Below are 20,143 nucleotides of genomic sequence, written 5' to 3' on the forward strand. Positions count from 1 at the left end.
TTTTATGGATTCAAAGAAGGGGTGATGGAGTTGTAACATTACAACAACAAGTATAAGCAACTATAATTTACAAATGTAAACGTAAAAGCTGTAAACAGAAGTTAAAAATTAACAAATAATGATCATTCCTGAATCTTTTAAAAAGATGCTTTTCTTCCTTTCTCATTTATTGTAAAATGCTCAAAGGGAAATGCCTGAGGCTGCTGAACTGTGTCTGCCTTGATCTTTGATAATCATTCTACAAATATATAAGCTTTACCCTGTGACTGTAAAAACCTTGTGGCCCCTACTTGTACTCTCTTAAATGTTTTCAACTTTACAATCTTATGATTATAAAAGACAGCCCCTAATGTTTATTAATGAAGAACCATGAGTTAGCCCAGAACTTACCCAGCCCATTTTCTAAACTATCCTGCTAGACAAAGCTGGAGTTAACCAAAATTGACCCGATGTGCAACAGCTTAAAAGTTAACCTGTAAGGGACTTATACGTCAACATTATGCTAAAAATCACACCCATTATCATATTAAGTCCACCATCTCTTACATATGTTCTGTGACTATGCATGCCATCAGTTTGCATGTACTCAATAATTAGGTTATCTCTAACACTGTCATCTCAAGCCACTGTACTCATTATCCGAAACTTGTTAATCTTTGGTACTATAAAACTAGGAGTTACTACAGAACAAAGACAAAGTTTTAAACCAAAAGGCAATCTGCTCTCCTGCTTCAAGCTTAGCAATAAACTGTTGCCGTGACACCCAGATGCCCCATGAATTGGTCATTTGAGTGCATCAGGCAGAAAATCCATCATTTCTGATCAGTATAATTCTCACAAGCAACACTATTGAGAAACTACTCTCAGGCGTGCCCCACCTCCAAGAATTTGCCCTCCAAGTGAAAAGCACCCTGAGACAACTGAAAGGAATGTAAAAAATAAGGGAGGTAGTCAGCCTGGAGCAAATAGTGACTGTTTAAACAAACAAAAGAAAGAAGTGTGTCTACTGGAAAATGACGGGGCATTCAAAATCATGCAAAGAGGGGGACTCAAAAACAAATAAAAAGCACAAGTGCAAGTTAACTGGAGCCCAGTAAAAGACCCTATTTTCTTCATCCACCTTGGGCAATCTTCCCAATAGGAATACTGAAGCTAAAGAAAATCTCTATTATAACGACTGGTAAGAAAACCAAGACACAGACATCTCAGGAAATAAAACCCAGAGTTAACATTTTAAAATATTCAAATGTACATTGTGCCACAATTTTTCCAGAATCTTCCCCTTATCCATTTAAAAAGCCGTTCCAACATGTTTGGTATTTGCAAACTCAGCAGCAAAAGCACCCCACTTCTCATCTGTTCTGTTTTCAAAATGACTTTCTCTCAGGATGTTCCTCTCTAGGCTGCAGTTCCTCAAAAATGTCACTCTTAGTTGCTCTTGGAGTGTTTTTCCTCTCTTAGCTTCTCTGGAGCAAAAGTCTGCTTTCAACAGCCATCCTCAAACTGTCTCTCATCTGCAGCTCCTGTGCATTCTTCAAAGAGTCCCTCTTGGCTGTGGCTCCTCTTCAAAATATTACTATCAGCTGCACTGAGTTCCTTCTGTTTGTCAGCTCATTTATATGGCTCCACTGATCAAGCCCCACCCCAAATGGGTGGGGCCACACCTCCATGGAAATTATCCAATCAGAGTCATCACCCACAGCTGGGTGGGGCATATCTCCACAGAAACACTCAAAGATTTACAATCTAATCAACACTGATAACATCTGCCCACACAAGATTACATCAAAGATAACGGCATTTGGGGGACACAATACCTTCAAACTGGCACACCAGCCTAAAAAAATAAAGGCGAGAAAGGCTTGCAGAACTGTAAGGAGATGAGCATTATCGGTAAGGGTAACTAAGAGGGTAAAAAGAGAAAAACAGATCTGACAAAATGTGGACGAGATTAAGAAATTCCCAGGTAAACAAAAATGAGGAAGTTCATCACCACTACACCTGCCCCTAAGCTCTATGCCAAATGGAATTCTTCAGACAGTGGTTGAAAGCAGCAGAAAGAAATAAAAACTGCTGGTAAAGGTAACCAATTTGGGTAATTATAAACACCAGTATCACTGCATTGTATTGTATGGTATGTAATTCAACTTGTAACTTTCTACAGATGCTAAAATGCAAATGTATAAAAAAGGATGAAATTCTTTGGTGTAAGACACACGATGTACACAGATTTAAGCATTAACAAGTACAAAAAAAAGGCAGAGGAAAGGAGTATGGTAAAACTGCATGTGTATGCTATTGAAGTCAAGATGTATAAAACCAAATGTGATTTTTACATATTTAGGACATTACATTGTAACCCAATAGTAACTACAAGGAAAACAGATTAAAAACAAACAAACAAAAAAAAAAAAAAAAAAACCATATATCCAGATAGAAAAGAGAAGGCAGTAAATATAAAACAATGCAAAAAAAAAAAAATCATATAGTAGGAATAACAGAAGAATTGCAGGGAAAAGGTTTAACACTTAACAAAGGCTAAATAGCAGATTGCCAGAAAAAAGTACTAACTCTCAGTAGGGATTTTAAATATAAATGGATTAAACTTTCCAGTCAAAAGACAGAGATTGGCATAAGAGGTTAAAATAAAAAAAATTTTAAAAAAAGCAAGACCCAACTATATGCTGTCTACAAGAAACTCAACTTACATTTTTAAATACAGGAAGACTGAAAGTGAAAGGGATGGAGAAAATACACCATGCAAGTAACCAAAAGAGAGCTGGTGGAGCTGTATTAATATCTGATAAAATAGACTTTAAGTCAAAAACAGTTATGAGGGATAAAATCATTATATACAATAAAAAGGACAATTGAACAAGAAGACATAACAATTAGTAGGAGACTTTAAAACACCACTCAACAGCAGAAAGAACATATGGTCAGTATATCACTAAGGAACTGGAAGAAATGAACACTACTCTAAAACAACTAGACTTAACAGACATATGCAGAATATTTCAACCAAAAAAGAGTGATTATTTGTATGCATATGCATCATTCTCCAGGAGACACCACATGTTGGGTCATAAAACAAACTCAATAAATTTAGAAAGACTGAACTCATACAGAGCATCTTCTCTAACATAATGGAATGAAGCTTGAATTCAGTAACAGGCAGAGAACTGGAAAATCCACAATATATGGACATTAAGTATGCTGGTTTTGAATCTATTATGTAGCCCACAAAAGCCATGTTCTTTTTTTCTTTTTAATTCAGTTTTATTGAGATATATTCACATACCATACAATCATCCATGGTGTAAAATCAACTGTATACATTACCATCATATAGTTGCGCATTCATCACCCCAATCTATTTTTGAACATTTTTCTTACACCAGAAAGAATAAGAATAAAAAATAAAAGTAAAAAAGAACACCCAATCATCCCTCCCCATCCCACTGTATTTTTCATTTAGTTTTTGTCCCCATTTTTCTACTCATCCATCCATACACTGGATAAAGGGAGTGTGATCCACAAGGTTTTCACAATCACACTGTCACCCCTTGTAAGCTACACTGTTATACAATCATCTTCAAAAGTCAAGGCTACTGGGTTGGAGTTTAGTAGTTTCAGGTATTTACTTCTAACTATTCAAATACATTAAAACCTAAAAAGTGTAATCTATATAGTGCATAAGAATGCCAACCAGAGTGACCTCTCAACTCCATTTGAAATCTCTCAGCCACTGAAGCTTGATTTCATTTCAATTCGCATCCCCCTTTTGGTCAAGAAGATGCTCTCAATCTCACAACGCCGGGTCATATCCTGCACTGCCAGGGAGATTTACATCCCTGGGAGTCAGGTCCCACTTAGTGGGGAGGGCAGTGAGATCACCTGCCAAGGTAAAAGCCATGTTCTTTGAATCCAGTCTTCTGGATAAAGACTTATTATGGGTGGGATCTTTTGATAAGGTTGTTTCCATGGAGATGTGACCCACCCAACTGTGGGTGAGACCTTTTGATTAGATTATTTTCATAGAGGTGTGACCCTGCCCATTGGAGGTATGCCTAGATTAGTTTACTGGAATCCTTAAGAGAGCTCAAGTGCTAACACAGACCCAGATGTTTGGAAATGCAGACAGAAAGATGTTTGGAGATGCTAAGCTAAGAGATGAAGAGCAAAGTTTGCCCTGGAGAGGCTAAGTGAGAAACCACAGATTTTAAAGAGAACACCACTGGAATCAGAAGCTGAAAGCAATGGTGCCTGGGAGCAAAGGACCAACAGACAACAGCCACATGCCTTACCAGCTGACAGAGGTGTTCCGGACACCATCCACCTTTTCCTCAGGGAAGTTATCTATTTCTTGATGCCTTACTTTGGACATTTTCATGGACTTAGAACTGTAAATTTGTGAACCAATAAACCTCCATTGTAAAAGCCAATCCATCTTGGGTATTTTGTATTTCAGCAGTTTCAGCAAACTGGAATACCCAGCAACTGCATTTCTAGGTATATACTGAAAATAAAGAACTGAAAACAAGAACTGAGGAAGATATTTGGTAGAAGCAACCCAAGTATCCATCAAGAGATAAATGTATAAATAAAATGCAGCATATACATAGACTAGATTATTCAGCGATTAAAGGAATGAAATTCTGCTACATGCTGCAACAATGGATGAATCCTGAAGATAGAATATTGAATGAAATATGATAGGCACAAAAGGACAAATACTGTATGATCTCAGTTAATGAAAAAAGGTGATTCTTAGGAAAAAGGGGATATTCAGAACAGTGTAAACAGGGTAATTCCTAGAGCCAAATAACGTATGGCTGGCTGAAGAAAGATCAGTGAACCTGAAAGATAAGAAAACTGAAATCATTCAGTCTGAGGCTCAGAAAGAAGGAATGAAGAACAGTGATCAGAGCCTATGAAACCTATGGGACACCATCAAGCATGCCAAGATATGCTTTAAGGGGGTCCCAAAAGGAGAAGAGAGACAGGGACAGAGAGAATATTCAAAGAAATAATCCTGAAAATCATCCAAATTAAATAACATATATGAATATCCAAGACACTCTCCACAAACCCCAAAAAGGATAAACCCAAATAGGCCCACAACACACCACATTATAATCAAGTTGCCAAATATCAAACATAAAGAGAAAATCTGAAAGCCGCAAGAGAAAAGTAATATGTCACAATAAGATTAGGTACCAATTTCTTATTGGAAATCACAGAAGCAAGAAGGCAGTGGAAGACATATTGAAAAGGCTAACAGCAAAAATATGCCAATCAAGAATTCCACATCTGGTGGAAATAACTTTTCAAAAATGAGGGAGGCATTAAGACATTCCCAAATAAACAAAAGCTGAGGGTGTTTATCACCACTAATCTAGCTCTACAAGAAATGCTAAAGGGAGTTCTGCAAGTTGAAAGGAAAGGACACCAGACAATGGACTGCAGCCAAATGAAGAAATTAAAGGTTTACAGTCAAGTTGACATGGGTAAATATAAATACCCGTAATGTTGTAATATTGATTTGTAACTTTACTTTTTACTTCCTACAGGATTTACTTCCAATAGGACCAAAATGCATCGTGCATAAAACGTAATGATAAGTCAACCGCCTGGGACTCATTATGTATAATCGGTGATTTGTGATGAGACCTACTTAAAGGTGGAGGGACGGAGGAGTACAGAAACAGTTTCTCTATGCTATTAAAGTTAGGACAGTATCAAAGCAAACAAGAACATCATGATTCTGGATTGTGAATGTAAGCCCCATGGTAACAACATAGAAAATACTATTGAATATGGAAACTCATTGAAATCAAAGGTAGTATACAGATTACCAGTGGTAGGGGTAAAGAGAAATGGGAGTTAATGAAAAATGAGTGTAGGTTTCTGTCTGGGGTGAAGGGAAAATTTTAGTAATGGATGGAGGCAAGGATACTGCAATAGTGTGAATGCTTGGGAAGGAATGGTATGCTTTCCCTACCAAAGGAATGGCTGAGTTGTGAATATCTGTGTTACATACAGGTATCCACAATTTTAAAAAAGAAAGAAAAACTAAAGAGACAGTCAAATTGAATACATGATACTAGATGAGACCCAAGAATGGAGGAGAAAAGGCTCAACAGGACACTATTGGGCAAGAAAAAAATGAATATAGAATGTGAGATTACGATAATTTCTCCAACTTGATAATTACACTTAAGGTGTAGTTATCCACATAAGTGTAAAAGGAATATTAAGTATGCAACCTGCACTTCAGCAAGGAGGCATATATTATATACTATATATGACATACATATATTATGTGTATATATACTTATTTACATGACAAAAAATACAAAAACATACCTTAAACACAGTTCTTAGAGAAAATTAAGAGACAGACACAGCCAAAGTGACAAAATGTACAAATTGGTGGACTGGGATACCTTGGAGAGTGGAATATGTTGGAGATCTCTGAAAGAGGTTTCTATCATTTTGGCAACTGACCCATAAGTTTGAAATTATTTGAAATTAATATTGTAAATTTATACAGGAACATTCACAGCATTATTCATAATAGCCAAAACTAGAAGTGATTCAACTGTTCAACCATTAAATAATAGCTATAATACATCCAACAATGAATAACTAATAATGAAGTACTAACACATAGAACAACACAAAATTTCAAACAAAACTTTATGCTAAGTCAGATATGTAAGCCTACATAATACAATAACGAATTTATATGGAATTTCAAAAAATGCAAAGCAGATGAGTGCCTAGAGCAGGGGATGGGAGTGGGAACTGACTGCAACAGGCAGATGGGAACTATTTCACACAATGAACCCTCAATACTTCACAACTAATCTGCCTTGAACCTCCAATACATCTTTTTCACATGCACTACCCAAAAGGTTAAGGATTCTCCAAACTTCTTAGGGCCCCATCACATGTTCAGTCACCCCTCCCACTGCTAAAGAATATTAACAATTCCTCAAACACCATGCAACTTCATAACTAATCCTCTGCCTTCCCTTTTCTTCTTACTGTACTTGTAAACTTCCACTCTTGTTTCTTAACCAAGACCAGAGGCTACAACGTGTAGTTCCCTTAGCATGGTCTACTACTCCATCAAAATTAACCCTCTGAAATTTTAGCCATAGTTGAAGATGGGAGTTCATTAAACCACTTTCCATTCTTGTGCATATTTTTTTTTAAATCCATAATAAAAAATGCTTAAATTTTTAATTGCTTCATCACTTGGAAGCTCATAGCACTTTGCACATATCTTAATAGCTGATTTCACTTTCTACATTATTTGATTATATGGTGGGTTCACCTCCATACAGACCAGTAGGCAGAGGCTAGAACTTACTGGATGCCCAGAACCTAATATAGACACTTGCCCAGAAAGAAATTCAAATAATATGAAAGTAAAGCAAAAACTTTTTTAGTTCTCATTCTGGTATGAAATAAATACAATAACCTAAATCTTTAATAACCAGTTCTTGAAAACAAATTTTCTCTAAATACATAAACAATCCAAACAAATTCCAGCATCTAAGATTAATAATGGAAGTAATACTAAAGATATGGAAAAAGAAATATAAATACCATAATTAAATCATGAATTTTAGATACTTTCCAGGAAAATTAATATTTCATAGGTAAATTCTAGATTCTATGAAAAATGTTTATGAAATTACTTTTCAATTCTCTTTCACCTTTTTGCAAGGAAGCATGTATTATATGTATGTGTGTGTATATATACTTATTGACATGACACAAAATACAAAAACATACCTTAAACAGTTCTTAGAGAAAATTAACTTCTATCCCTCCTGAATATTCTATAACATTCTCTTGAAGAATCCTACCACAATATCAAAATGATGTATTTAGTTAAACATCTTTTTTCTACTCACCACTCAAACAACTATTTTCTTTTTATTTAACTTTTTATTTTGAAATAATTTCAAACTTACACAACACTTGCAAAAGTTAATATAAAACCCATTCAAAGAACTCCAACATGCTCCACATTCAGGGACCCAGACCCACTTTTCACATTTTGCCACACTTACTGTATAATCCCTTCCTTACTCCCTCCTAATCTATCTGTCCATCCATGTGTCCATCTATTGTCTAAACATTTGAAAGTAGTTTGTTGATATCATACTATATGAACACTTAATACCTCAATGAATTTTTCTAAAAACACTTGTTATGATCTTAAGTATACAGCTATCAAGTTCCGGAAATTTAACATGGATATAAAGTTACAGTCTGTATTCCAGTAAAGATAAAACAATCACATATGAACCTTCAATGCAAGGTCAAAAGAAATGTCAATAACTAACTAACCACTGCTAACAAATATGAACATGAAGGCATATTTTTTTTGTGAACTTTAAGACAATCTTGTAGTATTTTCTTAATTATCTGGATACCTCATTTCAAATAGTATTGTTCATTAACATCAGTTTCAAAACAGCTCAAAACATCACAGTGAGTTCCAAAGCAGAAGTAAACATCACAAAAATCATTTCATACATGAAAAATATTTTATATTATATGAATAAAACTAGAATTACACAATGTATGTCACAAAAAAATATCTTTTTTAATTCTGTAAACAAGAACTGAAATTTCACTTTGGGTTAAAATGTAAGAAATTTATGTCAGGCAGAGCTCAATAATCTAAATATTTAAATATGGCTATTTCAATTTGATTCTATAAAGAGCTTTTAAATGAAAAAGTAAACCAAGACTAGAAAGGTGCCTATTAGTAATCTTACAATTCTGAATGGTGTCCACATGCGCAAACATTTTCTCTTAATCCTCCCAATCTTTATGACCATGGTTGTATCAAAATTTTAGGATAATAATACAATATAGTAATGCGTACCACTTTAACCACTAACATGTTCACAATAACAACCATAGTGTTTAGAAGACAACTTTGGTAACTAGAAATATTTTGTCAAATAAAGACCTAATTTACAAATAACTAGACATTATTAACCCAATCGCTTTTTAACCCAAACACAACCTTCTTTAGCACTGGAAATGAATGCTTTTGTTCATTTTGTCTCAGCAAATCAAAGACAAATATAATGGTGATTAATTTAAATCACATCACTCAAATATTACAATATAAAGAAAAATATCTGGAACTATTCTCATAGGTTTTTTCCCAACCATTTACACACAAGCAAATCAAATCCACAAAATCATATAATAGATTTTAAATTATCCCAAAATTTAATTACCAACTTTTTATGTTCTAAATAATAAGTTTACAGATTTTGAATAGTAAACAAATTATAATTTATCTTAAGTGTTATACTTAATTTTAAGGATTAACAGAATTACACATACATACAAGCAAAAGCTTCAATAAAACAGACCACACTTAAAATTGATAAAGATATTTCAAAATAAACAATAGCAGCTATGGGTATTTTGGCAATAGTTCCACTCTCCAGGTCTCCAGTATTATATTAAAGAAATACCAAAATAGTAATATTATTTGAACACAACTCTTCATCCTAATTTAAAGAACCTTGTCAAAAATACAGTTACCATAATACCTGTTAAAATACTGTGTCTAATTACTAAAACAACACACTGAAAATGAAATATATATTAAGTGTCAGCATTCACTGAACTGCAAAATTGAGGTTCAAGAACCCTGATTAAGCAAACATTATTTTTTACCCTATATTTTATATAAATATACAAATATAAAAAATGTTTTTGCATGTGGGAAAGCAAATGAATGTCAACCATGTAGAAATTTGAAAAAGGGATGGTATTCAGGAAAAAACATAATCAAAGCAAACTGGAGTCTATGGTCAACAGTAACATTGTAATATACCTCCATTAAATGTAACAAAGGCAATACGCCAATGCTAAATGTATATGAGAAGGGGATATAGGGGAGTAATATGGGATTCTTGGTAGTGGTGTTATTTGCTGTCCTTAGTAGTATATTGTATTGTATGACATGTTATTTTTCTTTTTATCATTTTTTCTTATTGCTAAAAAAAAAAAAAAAACAATTTTTCTTGTAGTAATCAGTATGTTCAAATGCTGATTGTGGTGATAAATGTACAACTTTATGATGATACCATGAACAACTGATTGTACACTGTGGATAAATGTATGGTATGTGAATATAACTCTATAAAATTGTAGGAAAATATATATATAGGAGTAAAAGTTTTGGAGAAAACATGGTGAGAGGGATGATGCCTCACTAATATGGACTAACTACAATGTGTAAACTCAGAATTGAATCTTAGAACATAGCCTAACGTGGACACAATAATTGTAATAGTCCCTAGATTGTAAGCTCTTACAGCAGTTAACTCTATCCCTGAATTGTAAGGCCTATCTCTAAACTTTAAGATGCTGATCCCCTAGCGTATGTTGTCACAGACATTGGGACTGGCAGTTTGATGTGCTGAGCCCTCAAGCATGGGACTTGCCCTTATGAAGCTCATTACCACAAAGGAGAGTCTAAAGTTGTATGTAATGGTGCCTAAGAGTCTCCCCCTGAGTACCTCTTTGTTGCTCAGATGTGGCCCTCTCTCTCTCTAACCGAGCCATCTCGACAGGTGAACTCGCTGCCCTCCCCCCTACGTGGGACCCGACTCCCAGGGTGTAAATCTCCCTGGCAACGCAGAGTATGACTCCCGGGGATGAATGCGGACCCGGCATCGTGGGACTGAGAGTATCTTCTTGACCAAAAGGGGGATGCAAAATGAGACGAAATAGTTTCAGTGGCTGAGAGATTCCAAATGGAGTCGAGAGGTCACTCTGGTGGACATTCTTATGCACTATATAGATAACACCTCTTAGGCTTTAATGTATTGGAATAGCTAGAAGTAAATACCTGAAACTACCAAACTCCAACCCAGCAGTCTGGACTCCTGAAGACAATTATATAATAATGTAGATTACAAGGGGTGACAGTGTGATTGTGAAGACCTTGTGGATCACACCCCCTTTAGCTAGTGTATGGATGAGTGGAGGAATGGGGATAAAAACTAAAGGACAAATGGGGTGGGATGGGGGGATGATTTGGGTGTTTTTTTTCACTTTTATTTTTTATTCTTGTTCTGGTTCTTTCTGATGTAAGGAAAATGTTCAGAGATAGATTGTGGTGATGAACGCATAACTATGTTATCATACTGTGGACAGTGGATTGTATATCATGGATATTGTATGGTGTGTGAATGTATTTCAATAAAACTGCATTTAATAAAAAAAAAAAGTAATTGTCATTACTATTACATTTGTAAATCCAAAACTCCAAACATGACACAACAAATAGCAATCCTATAAAAATTATTACCTTCAGAATGAAAGGTCTATTACAATCATTCTAACATAAATGTTAAAAACAAAAATTCATAGATCAAGAGAATCCAGCCACTGAGATTAAAGCATCCTCATTATCTAGGAAAAGAAAGGCACTTACAGATATTTATTATGTCGTAAACTTTTAAAAGCTTGATGAAGTCAAAGATTATATTTTTTAAAACCTATAAACTAGGCTTATGGGAGAATATATAAACAAGAATAAAAAGATGAAAGTCAGTGGAGGATTATAAAAGAACTAAGGATTTCTGAAAGAGTGTTGATAGGTATGTGTTTAAAAAGAAAAAACTGCAGAATAAGTTTATCCTAGGGTAGAAGGGGTATGATAAAAATTATTGCTAAAAAGGAAACCCTATCAGTTATTCATCCCCGTAAACTGTAGTAAAGATAACCTGAACCATCCCTTGTGGAGCAAGTCAATTTAAGACGTTCTCAGAATAAGAACTGTGAAACCAACAGGGCTCAACATTCCACAGAATATGAGATGATGCTTCTTGCCTAGCATAGTAACAATTCTGAGAAACTAAATAATTCAATACTTCCTTTTCCAGGACTCCAGCTCGTTCATTCTATTCAGCAACCAATTCAAGCACAGTGTTCGAGATTACATCACGTCAAACGACAAGCAGTACACACTTCACCAGTATATTCAGACTCACAAGGAGGCAATCAAGAATTGTACACAATATGAACAAGTCTAAAAGTTATGCTGAGTAAAACATCCCAGACAAAATATACATAGAGTGATACCATTTACATAAAAGTCTAGAAACGCAAACTAATCTACAGGGACAAAAGATCAGTGGATAGCTGTGGTGAGGGGAATTTGACAGCACACAAATATTTTAACGATTTGGGGTGAGGAAATACAAACTGACACAGAGACCGAAATTCCATGGCCTTTGTTCAATAGTTCAAAGGTGGGTAATTAATGTGTTACAGGTTGATACCTAGGTAATGAATTTTGTTCCCAAGTTTGGCAATGGTGCAAAGACTACTTTTAAATAACTGTGGGTTAACTTTCAGCACCATCAACCTACACAAGGTGGCTCGAAGTCCTATTCTTTGCCTACCATTTATTTCCCTGTTTTTACCTTCCTCCCCAAATCTCCCCCTTCGTAACTCCTCCCATTCTTTCCCGCCATCTTAGCCAAAAGGAGCAGCCATTAACTGACAGTGCAAACAACTTTTCACACAAACAGGGAGTATATTGCTGCTCTTCCTCTATTCTCTTCTGTCAAACACACAGAAAACAGGCTCCATAAAGAAGTCACATTCACGAAACAGCACCGACAGTAATATTTATAGGGCAACTAGACCCAAAAAGGTAAACAAATCAAGTAACAACACATATTCCAATCAAGATATGATAAAAATCCCAAAGTAACCTCCACTGCTTTAAAGTATCCACAATTTACCCCTTTTTGAGCCCAGGAACATAAAGCCTAAAACTTGTGGTTATCATTAAGCATCATGAACAGACTGATAAAAGGAAAAAAAAACAGGCGAATGAAAGTCTCAAATTTTTAAAATTCGACACATATTCAATATCCCTTGACACTAAAATTATAACCAGTATGCAGAAAATTAATAGGCAATGATGTCTACACAGTTGAGGTCGCCTCCAAAGCGCTGGGGTCTCGAATCCTCAAGGTGGTTTCGCAAGGGAGCGAGAAAGGTATACTGGAGTAGGGAAAGAGTAAAGGGAGAAAAGACTTTGCGGAAGCTCCTTGGCCGTTACTGGTGGCCACAATAAGCACTGCCTAGTACTTAAGACCATGAGCAAAGGAGCGCGGGCCAGAAAGCCCACTTCCGTGCTTAGATCCGCGATTAACTTACCTTGTCCAGTAAGGTTTTTGCCCTGGCGCCATCTTCGTGAAACCTCACGAACCCGAACAGGCGGCTATGGGAAAACACAGGCGGTATGTTAATGCTCCAGGAACACCACTCACCAGTTTCCCGACCTCCAGGAACAGGCGACGGCGCAAACAGCGCGGATCCAAGGTGCCCACCCCACCCGCCGCATTCCGGCCTCCCCACAGAATAGCGCAAGCTGTTTCCAGAGAGGACCCAGTCAGTAACTGCGGCCAGTACCTGTCTAGTCCTTCTAGCGCTTCCATCTCCTCAGCTGTCAGGCTGGTAGTCCGCTCCTCGCTCTCGCTGCTTGCTTTTCCCGCCGCCATTTTCTTTTTCTCATCACCGAAAGCTGTCGCGGCGGTAGCGAGCGACACTCCGCAGGATTTCATGAAAACGCAACAAATTTACAACTCCAACGCCACTACCCCCACCCCCACCACAATCAAATGCTGGTAACAACAGCTGCGTTAGACTAATACAGAAACTTCATAGCCGCCTCTTCCGCCGCGGACAGCAACGACGAAAACTCCCAAAGTGACGGCGAGGGCGGCGGCTGAAAGGGCCGCAGGGCCGGTTAGGGGTCACATCACAGGAATGGGGTGGTACGGTTCCGAGAGCACACGTCAAGGAAGACCGAAATGCGCGGATCTGTGGGCACCAGAGGAATTCGTTAGGTTTACAAACTTTCCAGGCACCACGACAAAGTTGTTACAATTTTTCCACAGTGTGAAGGCCACGCCGCTGCCGTGAGCCCCCAGCACCACGGTCTCCGCCAATCAACGGGACGAGAAAGCTTCACGTGACCTTTGTTGACTCACGTCAACCCCTGCTCCACTAAACTTGCTAGTTGCTGCAGATCCGCCCATAACAGGCGTTACCATCCGGGAGCAATGGGGACTCGACTCTAGCTGTTGGTTGGTTACTGGGCGTGCTTGTCAAGAATAGAGTAACCAATGAGGAAGCAACAGTTAGGTTGTGCTGTTTAAATCCAGTCTGGTAGAGAAAGCAGGGTCTGGGCCGGGTGGCCTCGGGAGCTGCAGTGGTCTCTCTACGGGCTGAAGGAGTAATGGGGAAGCGTGAAATCAGGCACAGCCTGCGGGGGTCGCCGGACGAGGACAGCCTCGACTATGGTTCTCATTGTTCAGCGTTGTATTGGTGCCGGTATGCACAGTTTGGCTAGAGTCGACTTGTTTACAGACAGCGCTTAATCCCGGCCCTCCGCTCTCAGAAAAAGTTGCACGCTTTTGGCACCGCTGGAAATGAAGGCTTTGCGAGCAACTCGGTTGGCTTGCTGCTCTGGACCGATCCTGGGCGCACGCCTCTTCTCGTTGCAAGAGAAGGCAGAAAGATCCTTCAATCTAAACTTCCAGGCTGACGGGAATAAAGAGTCATTCGCCCAGTCCAGCTGGCTAGGACTCCGCTTGTACTTCGATGCCTAGTTTTTATGCTTCTGAGTTTACCATGGGTTTATCAGTAGTCCATAATAGAATCTAGGGGGGAAAAAAGATCAAAAAATTAAGTGGTTGAAATCATGCTAAGTAAAATGTCAGACACAAAAGGACGAATATTCCACTATATCTCTTACGTGAAATATCTACAGTAGACAAATTCATAGGGACAAAGTAGATTGCGGTTTACCAAGAAGAGTGGGGGGATAGAGATTTATTTCTTAATGGGTGAAGGGTTTCTTAGGAGTGTTAGTTTTGGTAATGGGTAGTGGTAATATAGCTTTACATTATGAATGTAATTAGTGCTACTAAATTGTGAACTTAATGGTTAAAATGGCAAATTTGTATATATAGATATATAGATTTAATTTTTTTAAAAAAGAACTTTTAAAGTATTTTAATTCAAACCACCAGAATGTTGATTAAAGCTCTAACTTCACTGTGTGGCAATTGAGGAAGAGGCTGCTTGTGGAAGGAATAATTAATGTCTTAGGTTGAAGCACAGAAAAGTTTCTTCTATCCCCATAAAATAACAGTAATCTTTAAGAAACAGTAATATAACACCACTTTCTTGTTCTGATCTTCTCTGGGCTGTAAATAAAAATTATTTGGGGTTTTCATTATCATTTGGAGAAAGGTAGGCCTCTGAGATTTAGTCTTTCCAAAAGGTAAATTTATTTAACTATTCCAAGTAATATATCTTTTACAAAATATATCTCCAGTCTTTAGAGGTAGAAAAATTCCAGTTGCTTATGGGCCTCGGAAGAAGGTGGTTTCCGTACATAAAAACAGAGTTTTAGTAGTAAGTTTCCCTCCTGATACCAAAAGACATAATACATTTAAACTTTGATATTTAATCTTGAGGAAGACAATTTAAAGCTAGCCAACTCAATAAATGCTAACAGTATTTATGAGAAACTATGGATAGCCTAATTTTGCCCAGACATACGGTTTCTTTGAGATGAGAAACTAACTCTGGTATTATAGATTATATTTTGTGTTTTAATTACTTTCTCAGAAACCCCTCTCCCATTATTTCTTTATTTTTTGTTACCTGAATGAGTAAAGAGGCCTGAGTATTTTCAAAAGTTGGGTTAATACAAGTACTTTAACTCAATGATTGACAGTCTTCAGTTCTGACATATGCACAAGTAGAGACACATTTACTGTAGAATCTGTCCTTTTCCAAGAATTATAAGATTATCCTCTCACCAGAGCAACTTCCTTCAATCAGAGAATAATTACAAGGTGATTAAGTAGCAGAGCAGAATTGCAGAACTGGGGGGGGAATGGTGGGGAGGGGAGTGATGGAGTAAAGCAGACTTGAATTTGAATTGTGGCTCTACCTAGGCTATGTGGTGTCTTTGGGGAAACTACCTAATATCTAACTTAACACTATGTATCTGGTACAATTAGAAAATGACCTGCACTCTTATACCTATTTCATATGTCTTTGGGGATTGTAAACTAAACAGGATCCAACAAGAAGGACTTTTTTACCGCATAATTTTTTGGATCCTGTGTAGTTTATAATATGTCAAATAGATGTGAATTAGAATGAAGCATTCAAGATATAGATTCTTCACCCTGTAAGTAAGCTCTGAATAAAAGTTCATGTATCAGAAAAAAAAAAAAAGATATAGATTCTTCACTGAAAAGACAAATGGTAAAATAAAATTAATTTTAGATTCATTATTTTTATAAAATTCCATTTGAAAGCACACATAGACAGCAGAGTGGTTTACTGTTTGTTACTTTTCTAACTATGAGAGTACTGCTACATAGTAGCGGAATTTTAACTTCGTCCCATCCATTTCAATTTTCACTCCAGCCCCTTGAAGCCCTGCCCAAATTTCCATACCAAATGAATAACCACTATTTCTCATAATTTTGAAGTTTGCTTTTACCTTCTCTGACAAGTACACATTTCCCTGCTTCCATGTGTTCTGGCCTTTGGTATCCTGTCACCTTTTACAATGTAGCTATGTCTAGCTACTTCCATTAAAGAAATAGAGATTCTTTATTACTGTAGCCCTTGAAGAATTCCACACACAACCACACTAAGAAAGCTCTGGTCTAACAACCTGATTTCCAAAAATGCTGTTAATGTTATTTTAACTGTAGTAGAAAGGGTAAAGGGGCCGTATTTTTGTACTTCTAAAAAAATGTAGTAGCTACACGAGTCTTTAAAATTACTGTCCGAAAGCTTTCATCTTGCAACAATATTACCAAACAAAGATATAGAGCATTGCTGGGTTTTGATTTTTAAATTAACTTGTGTCCAGCTGGTACAAAAATCACATTCATAAAATTGGATTGAGGGAGCCATAACTAGTAGGACTAGTTTTGTTTGTTTACACTGTGCATGAAATCTTTTGTTTGTTCTGAGTAAATGTCCAACAATATGTATTTCAATCATTTATCAATAAAATGCATTCAAGAAATTCTCCTCTTTTGAAAATTAAAAGAGCCTAAAATTAATGACATTGTTCTCACATGATGTTACAATTTGGCCTTCTGTGTATGAATTGGAAACAAATGGTCAAAAATTCTGCATTCTTCCATGAGGCAAAAAAAAAAAAATGTTTGTGCTTATATAGTTCGAGATCCTTGCTCAGGATTGGAACAAAGTGAACTCATCTAGTGGGCAATTTGTAGAATGTTACTTTCTGCAGATAATATTAGTGACTTAGCCTACATCCTGTCCTAAAATCTGCTGTGAGCTGGGAAATAGAATAAATAAGTTAAAGGAGCACAAGAGACAGTAACAACATGGGAAAAATCAATAGCCTTATAACTTAGAATTTACACATCAGCCAGTCCACGATTCACTGCTCAGCCATACCTCAGAGACCCCTACAGGAAGTGAAGAAATGTTGTGATTTCAAGAGAGGACAATGTAAAGTAGTTCTACATTCATTAGTTTTATATAAGGGATGAGGGAGCACTCCACACAATATCTAATTTTATAAAGGGTTCTCCTGTTTGAGAATAGCTTGAAAAGCACATCCTTTTTACAAATGGAAAAAACAGATCCATGTTGGTCAGGGATGAAAGGCATACTTGGGATTACTAATGGTGTGATTGGGACTAAAGCATCTCTGTAAAAACAATTGAAAGTGAAAGATTATATAGTACACCTATTTTTTTCTATCCATGAAATAGTGGCAATAGTATTTCTTACACACAACCAAAAAAGAATGACAGAAGAAAAGATTTCCAGTGGTTGAAAGAATTAATGGAGAGAAAGCAAGTACTTTAGTAGCAAGCAGCGAGATTTATTAAAAAGACAGTACACACCAAAGAAGTTAAGCATGGGCGCCCTCAAGAGAGAGATGCTCCTGGGAAAGGGTAGGTTCTCTTGGCTTTACAGGAACTTCTGGTCAGCAGTTTTCTATTTTTGCCTCATGATTATCAGATGCATGTATTTTGAAACAATATTTATGAGGCCTTATGAGACCAAGAGAAGAGAAGTTTAGTTGGTGCAAGATCTATACTTCCTAAACAATTTAACTTGCACAGATTGTTCAAATACCATAATTACATGGAATTTATAATAGAAAGTGAGACCTGATAGGTTTGCATAGGTTATTGTGAAATAAGCGACACATTCCAAAATAATTTGGACAGAGAATAAAAAACATATATATAAGGAACTGGGGGAAAATGCAGAGGTGTTGGACTTCCTCACCTGGATTGTTGCTGATATTCTCACAAAAAATGAGGACTGGCAGTTTAATGTGCTGAGCTCTCTATCACAGGACTTGCCCTTATGAAGCTTGCTACTGCAAAGGAAAGGCTAAACCTGCTTATACTTGTGCCTAAGAGTCTCTCTCTGAGTACCTCTCTGTTGCTCAAATGTGGCCCTCTCTCTCTAGGTAAGCCAACTCAGTTGGTAAACTACTGCCCTCCTGCCTACGTGGGATCTGACTCCGAGGGGTGTAAATCTCCCTGGAAATGAAGGATATGACTTGCTTGACCAAAAGGGAGATGTGAAATTAAATGAAATAAAGTTTCAGTGGCTGAGAGATTCCAAATGGAATCAAGAGGTCACTCTGGTGGGCATTCTTATGCACTATATAGATAACCCTTTTTAGGTTTTAATGCATTGGAATAACTAGAAGTAAATACCTGAAACTAACAAACTGCTACCCAGTAGCCTTGATTCTTGAAGATGTTTGTATAACTATGTAGCTTACATGGGGTTAAGATGTGATTGTGAAAACCTGTGGCTCACATTTCCTTTATCCAGTGTATGGATGGATGAGCAGAAAAATGGGTCAAAAAAACCAAACGAAAAATAGGGTGGGGGGGTAATTTGGGTGTTCTTTACTTTTATTTTTTATTCTTATTTTCACTTTTTCTGATACAAGGAAATTGTTAAAAAAAAACAGTTTGTGGTGATGAATGCACAACTGTATCATGGTACTGTAAACGATTGTACACTTTTGATGATTGTATGGTATGTGAATATATCTCAATAATTGAATTTTTAAAAAGTTATGTGTTGAGGCGGGGCAAGATGGCGGACTGGTGAGCTGTATGTTTTAGTTACTCCTCCAGGAAAGTAGGTAGAAAGCCAGGAACTGCGTGGACTGGACACCACAGAGCAATCTGACTTTGGGCATACTTCATACAACACTCATGAAAACGTGGAACTGCTGAGATAAGCGAAATCTGTAAGTTTTTGTGGCCAGGGGACCTGCACCCCTCCCTGCAAGGCTCAGTCCCGTGGGAGGAGGGGCTGTCAGCTCCCGGAAGGAGAAGGGAGAACTGCAGTGGCAGCCCTTATCGGAAACTCATTCTACTAATCCAAACTCCAACCATAGATAGACTGAGACCAGACACCAGAGAATCTGAGAGCAGCCAGCCCAGCAGAGAGGAGACAGGCATAGAAAAAAACAACACGAAAAACTCCAAAATAAAAGCGGAGGATTTTTGGAGTTCTGGTGAACATAGAAAGGGGAAGGGCAGAGCTCAGGCCCTGAGGCTCATATGCAAATCCCGAAGAAAAGCTGATCTCTCTGCCCTGTGGACCTTTCCTTAATGGCCCTAATTGCTTTGTCTCTTAGCATTTCAATAACCCATTAGATCTCTGAGGAGGGCCCTTTTTTTTAATCCTTTTTTCTTTTTCTAAAACAATTACTCTAAGAAGCCCAATACAGAAAGCTTCAAAGACTTGCAATTTGGGCAGGTCAAGACAAGAGCAGAACTAAGAGAGCTCTGAGACAAAAGGCAATAATCCAGTGGCTGAGAAAATTCACTAAACACCACAACTTCCCAAGAAAAGGGGGGTGTCTGCTCACAGCCATCATCCTGGTGGACAGGAAACACTCCTGCCCGTCGCCAGCCCCATAGCCCAGAGCTGCCCCAGACAACCCAGTGTGACGGAAGTACTTCAAATAACAGGCACACACCACAAAACTGGGTGTGGACATTAGCCT

The 20,143-nt window shown here is 37.3% G+C and overlaps 1 protein-coding gene across 9 annotated transcripts in view; it reads right to left on the bottom strand.

Annotated features, from left to right (window-relative positions):
* Positions 1-14,004, bottom strand: part of LOC119522025 (lysine-specific demethylase 6A-like) — a 355,987-nt gene extending 341,983 nt beyond the window's left edge. For all 9 annotated transcript variants that reach the window (XM_037820746.1, XM_037820751.1, XM_037820749.1 and 6 more), the window contains exons 1-2: positions 13,489-14,004; positions 13,234-13,297 (exon numbers count right to left, since the gene is read on the bottom strand). In XM_037820746.1, the coding sequence (XP_037676674.1) occupies positions 13,234-13,297; positions 13,489-13,640 (216 nt within the window). In that variant the 5' untranslated portion in view covers positions 13,641-14,004. The remainder of the gene's footprint in view (positions 1-13,233; positions 13,298-13,488) is intronic.
* Positions 14,005-20,143: the final 6,139 nt, after the last annotated feature.

This window comes from Choloepus didactylus, chromosome X, assembly GCF_015220235.1.
Source record: "Choloepus didactylus isolate mChoDid1 chromosome X, mChoDid1.pri, whole genome shotgun sequence".
Taxonomy (NCBI): Eukaryota; Metazoa; Chordata; class Mammalia; order Pilosa; family Megalonychidae; genus Choloepus; species Choloepus didactylus.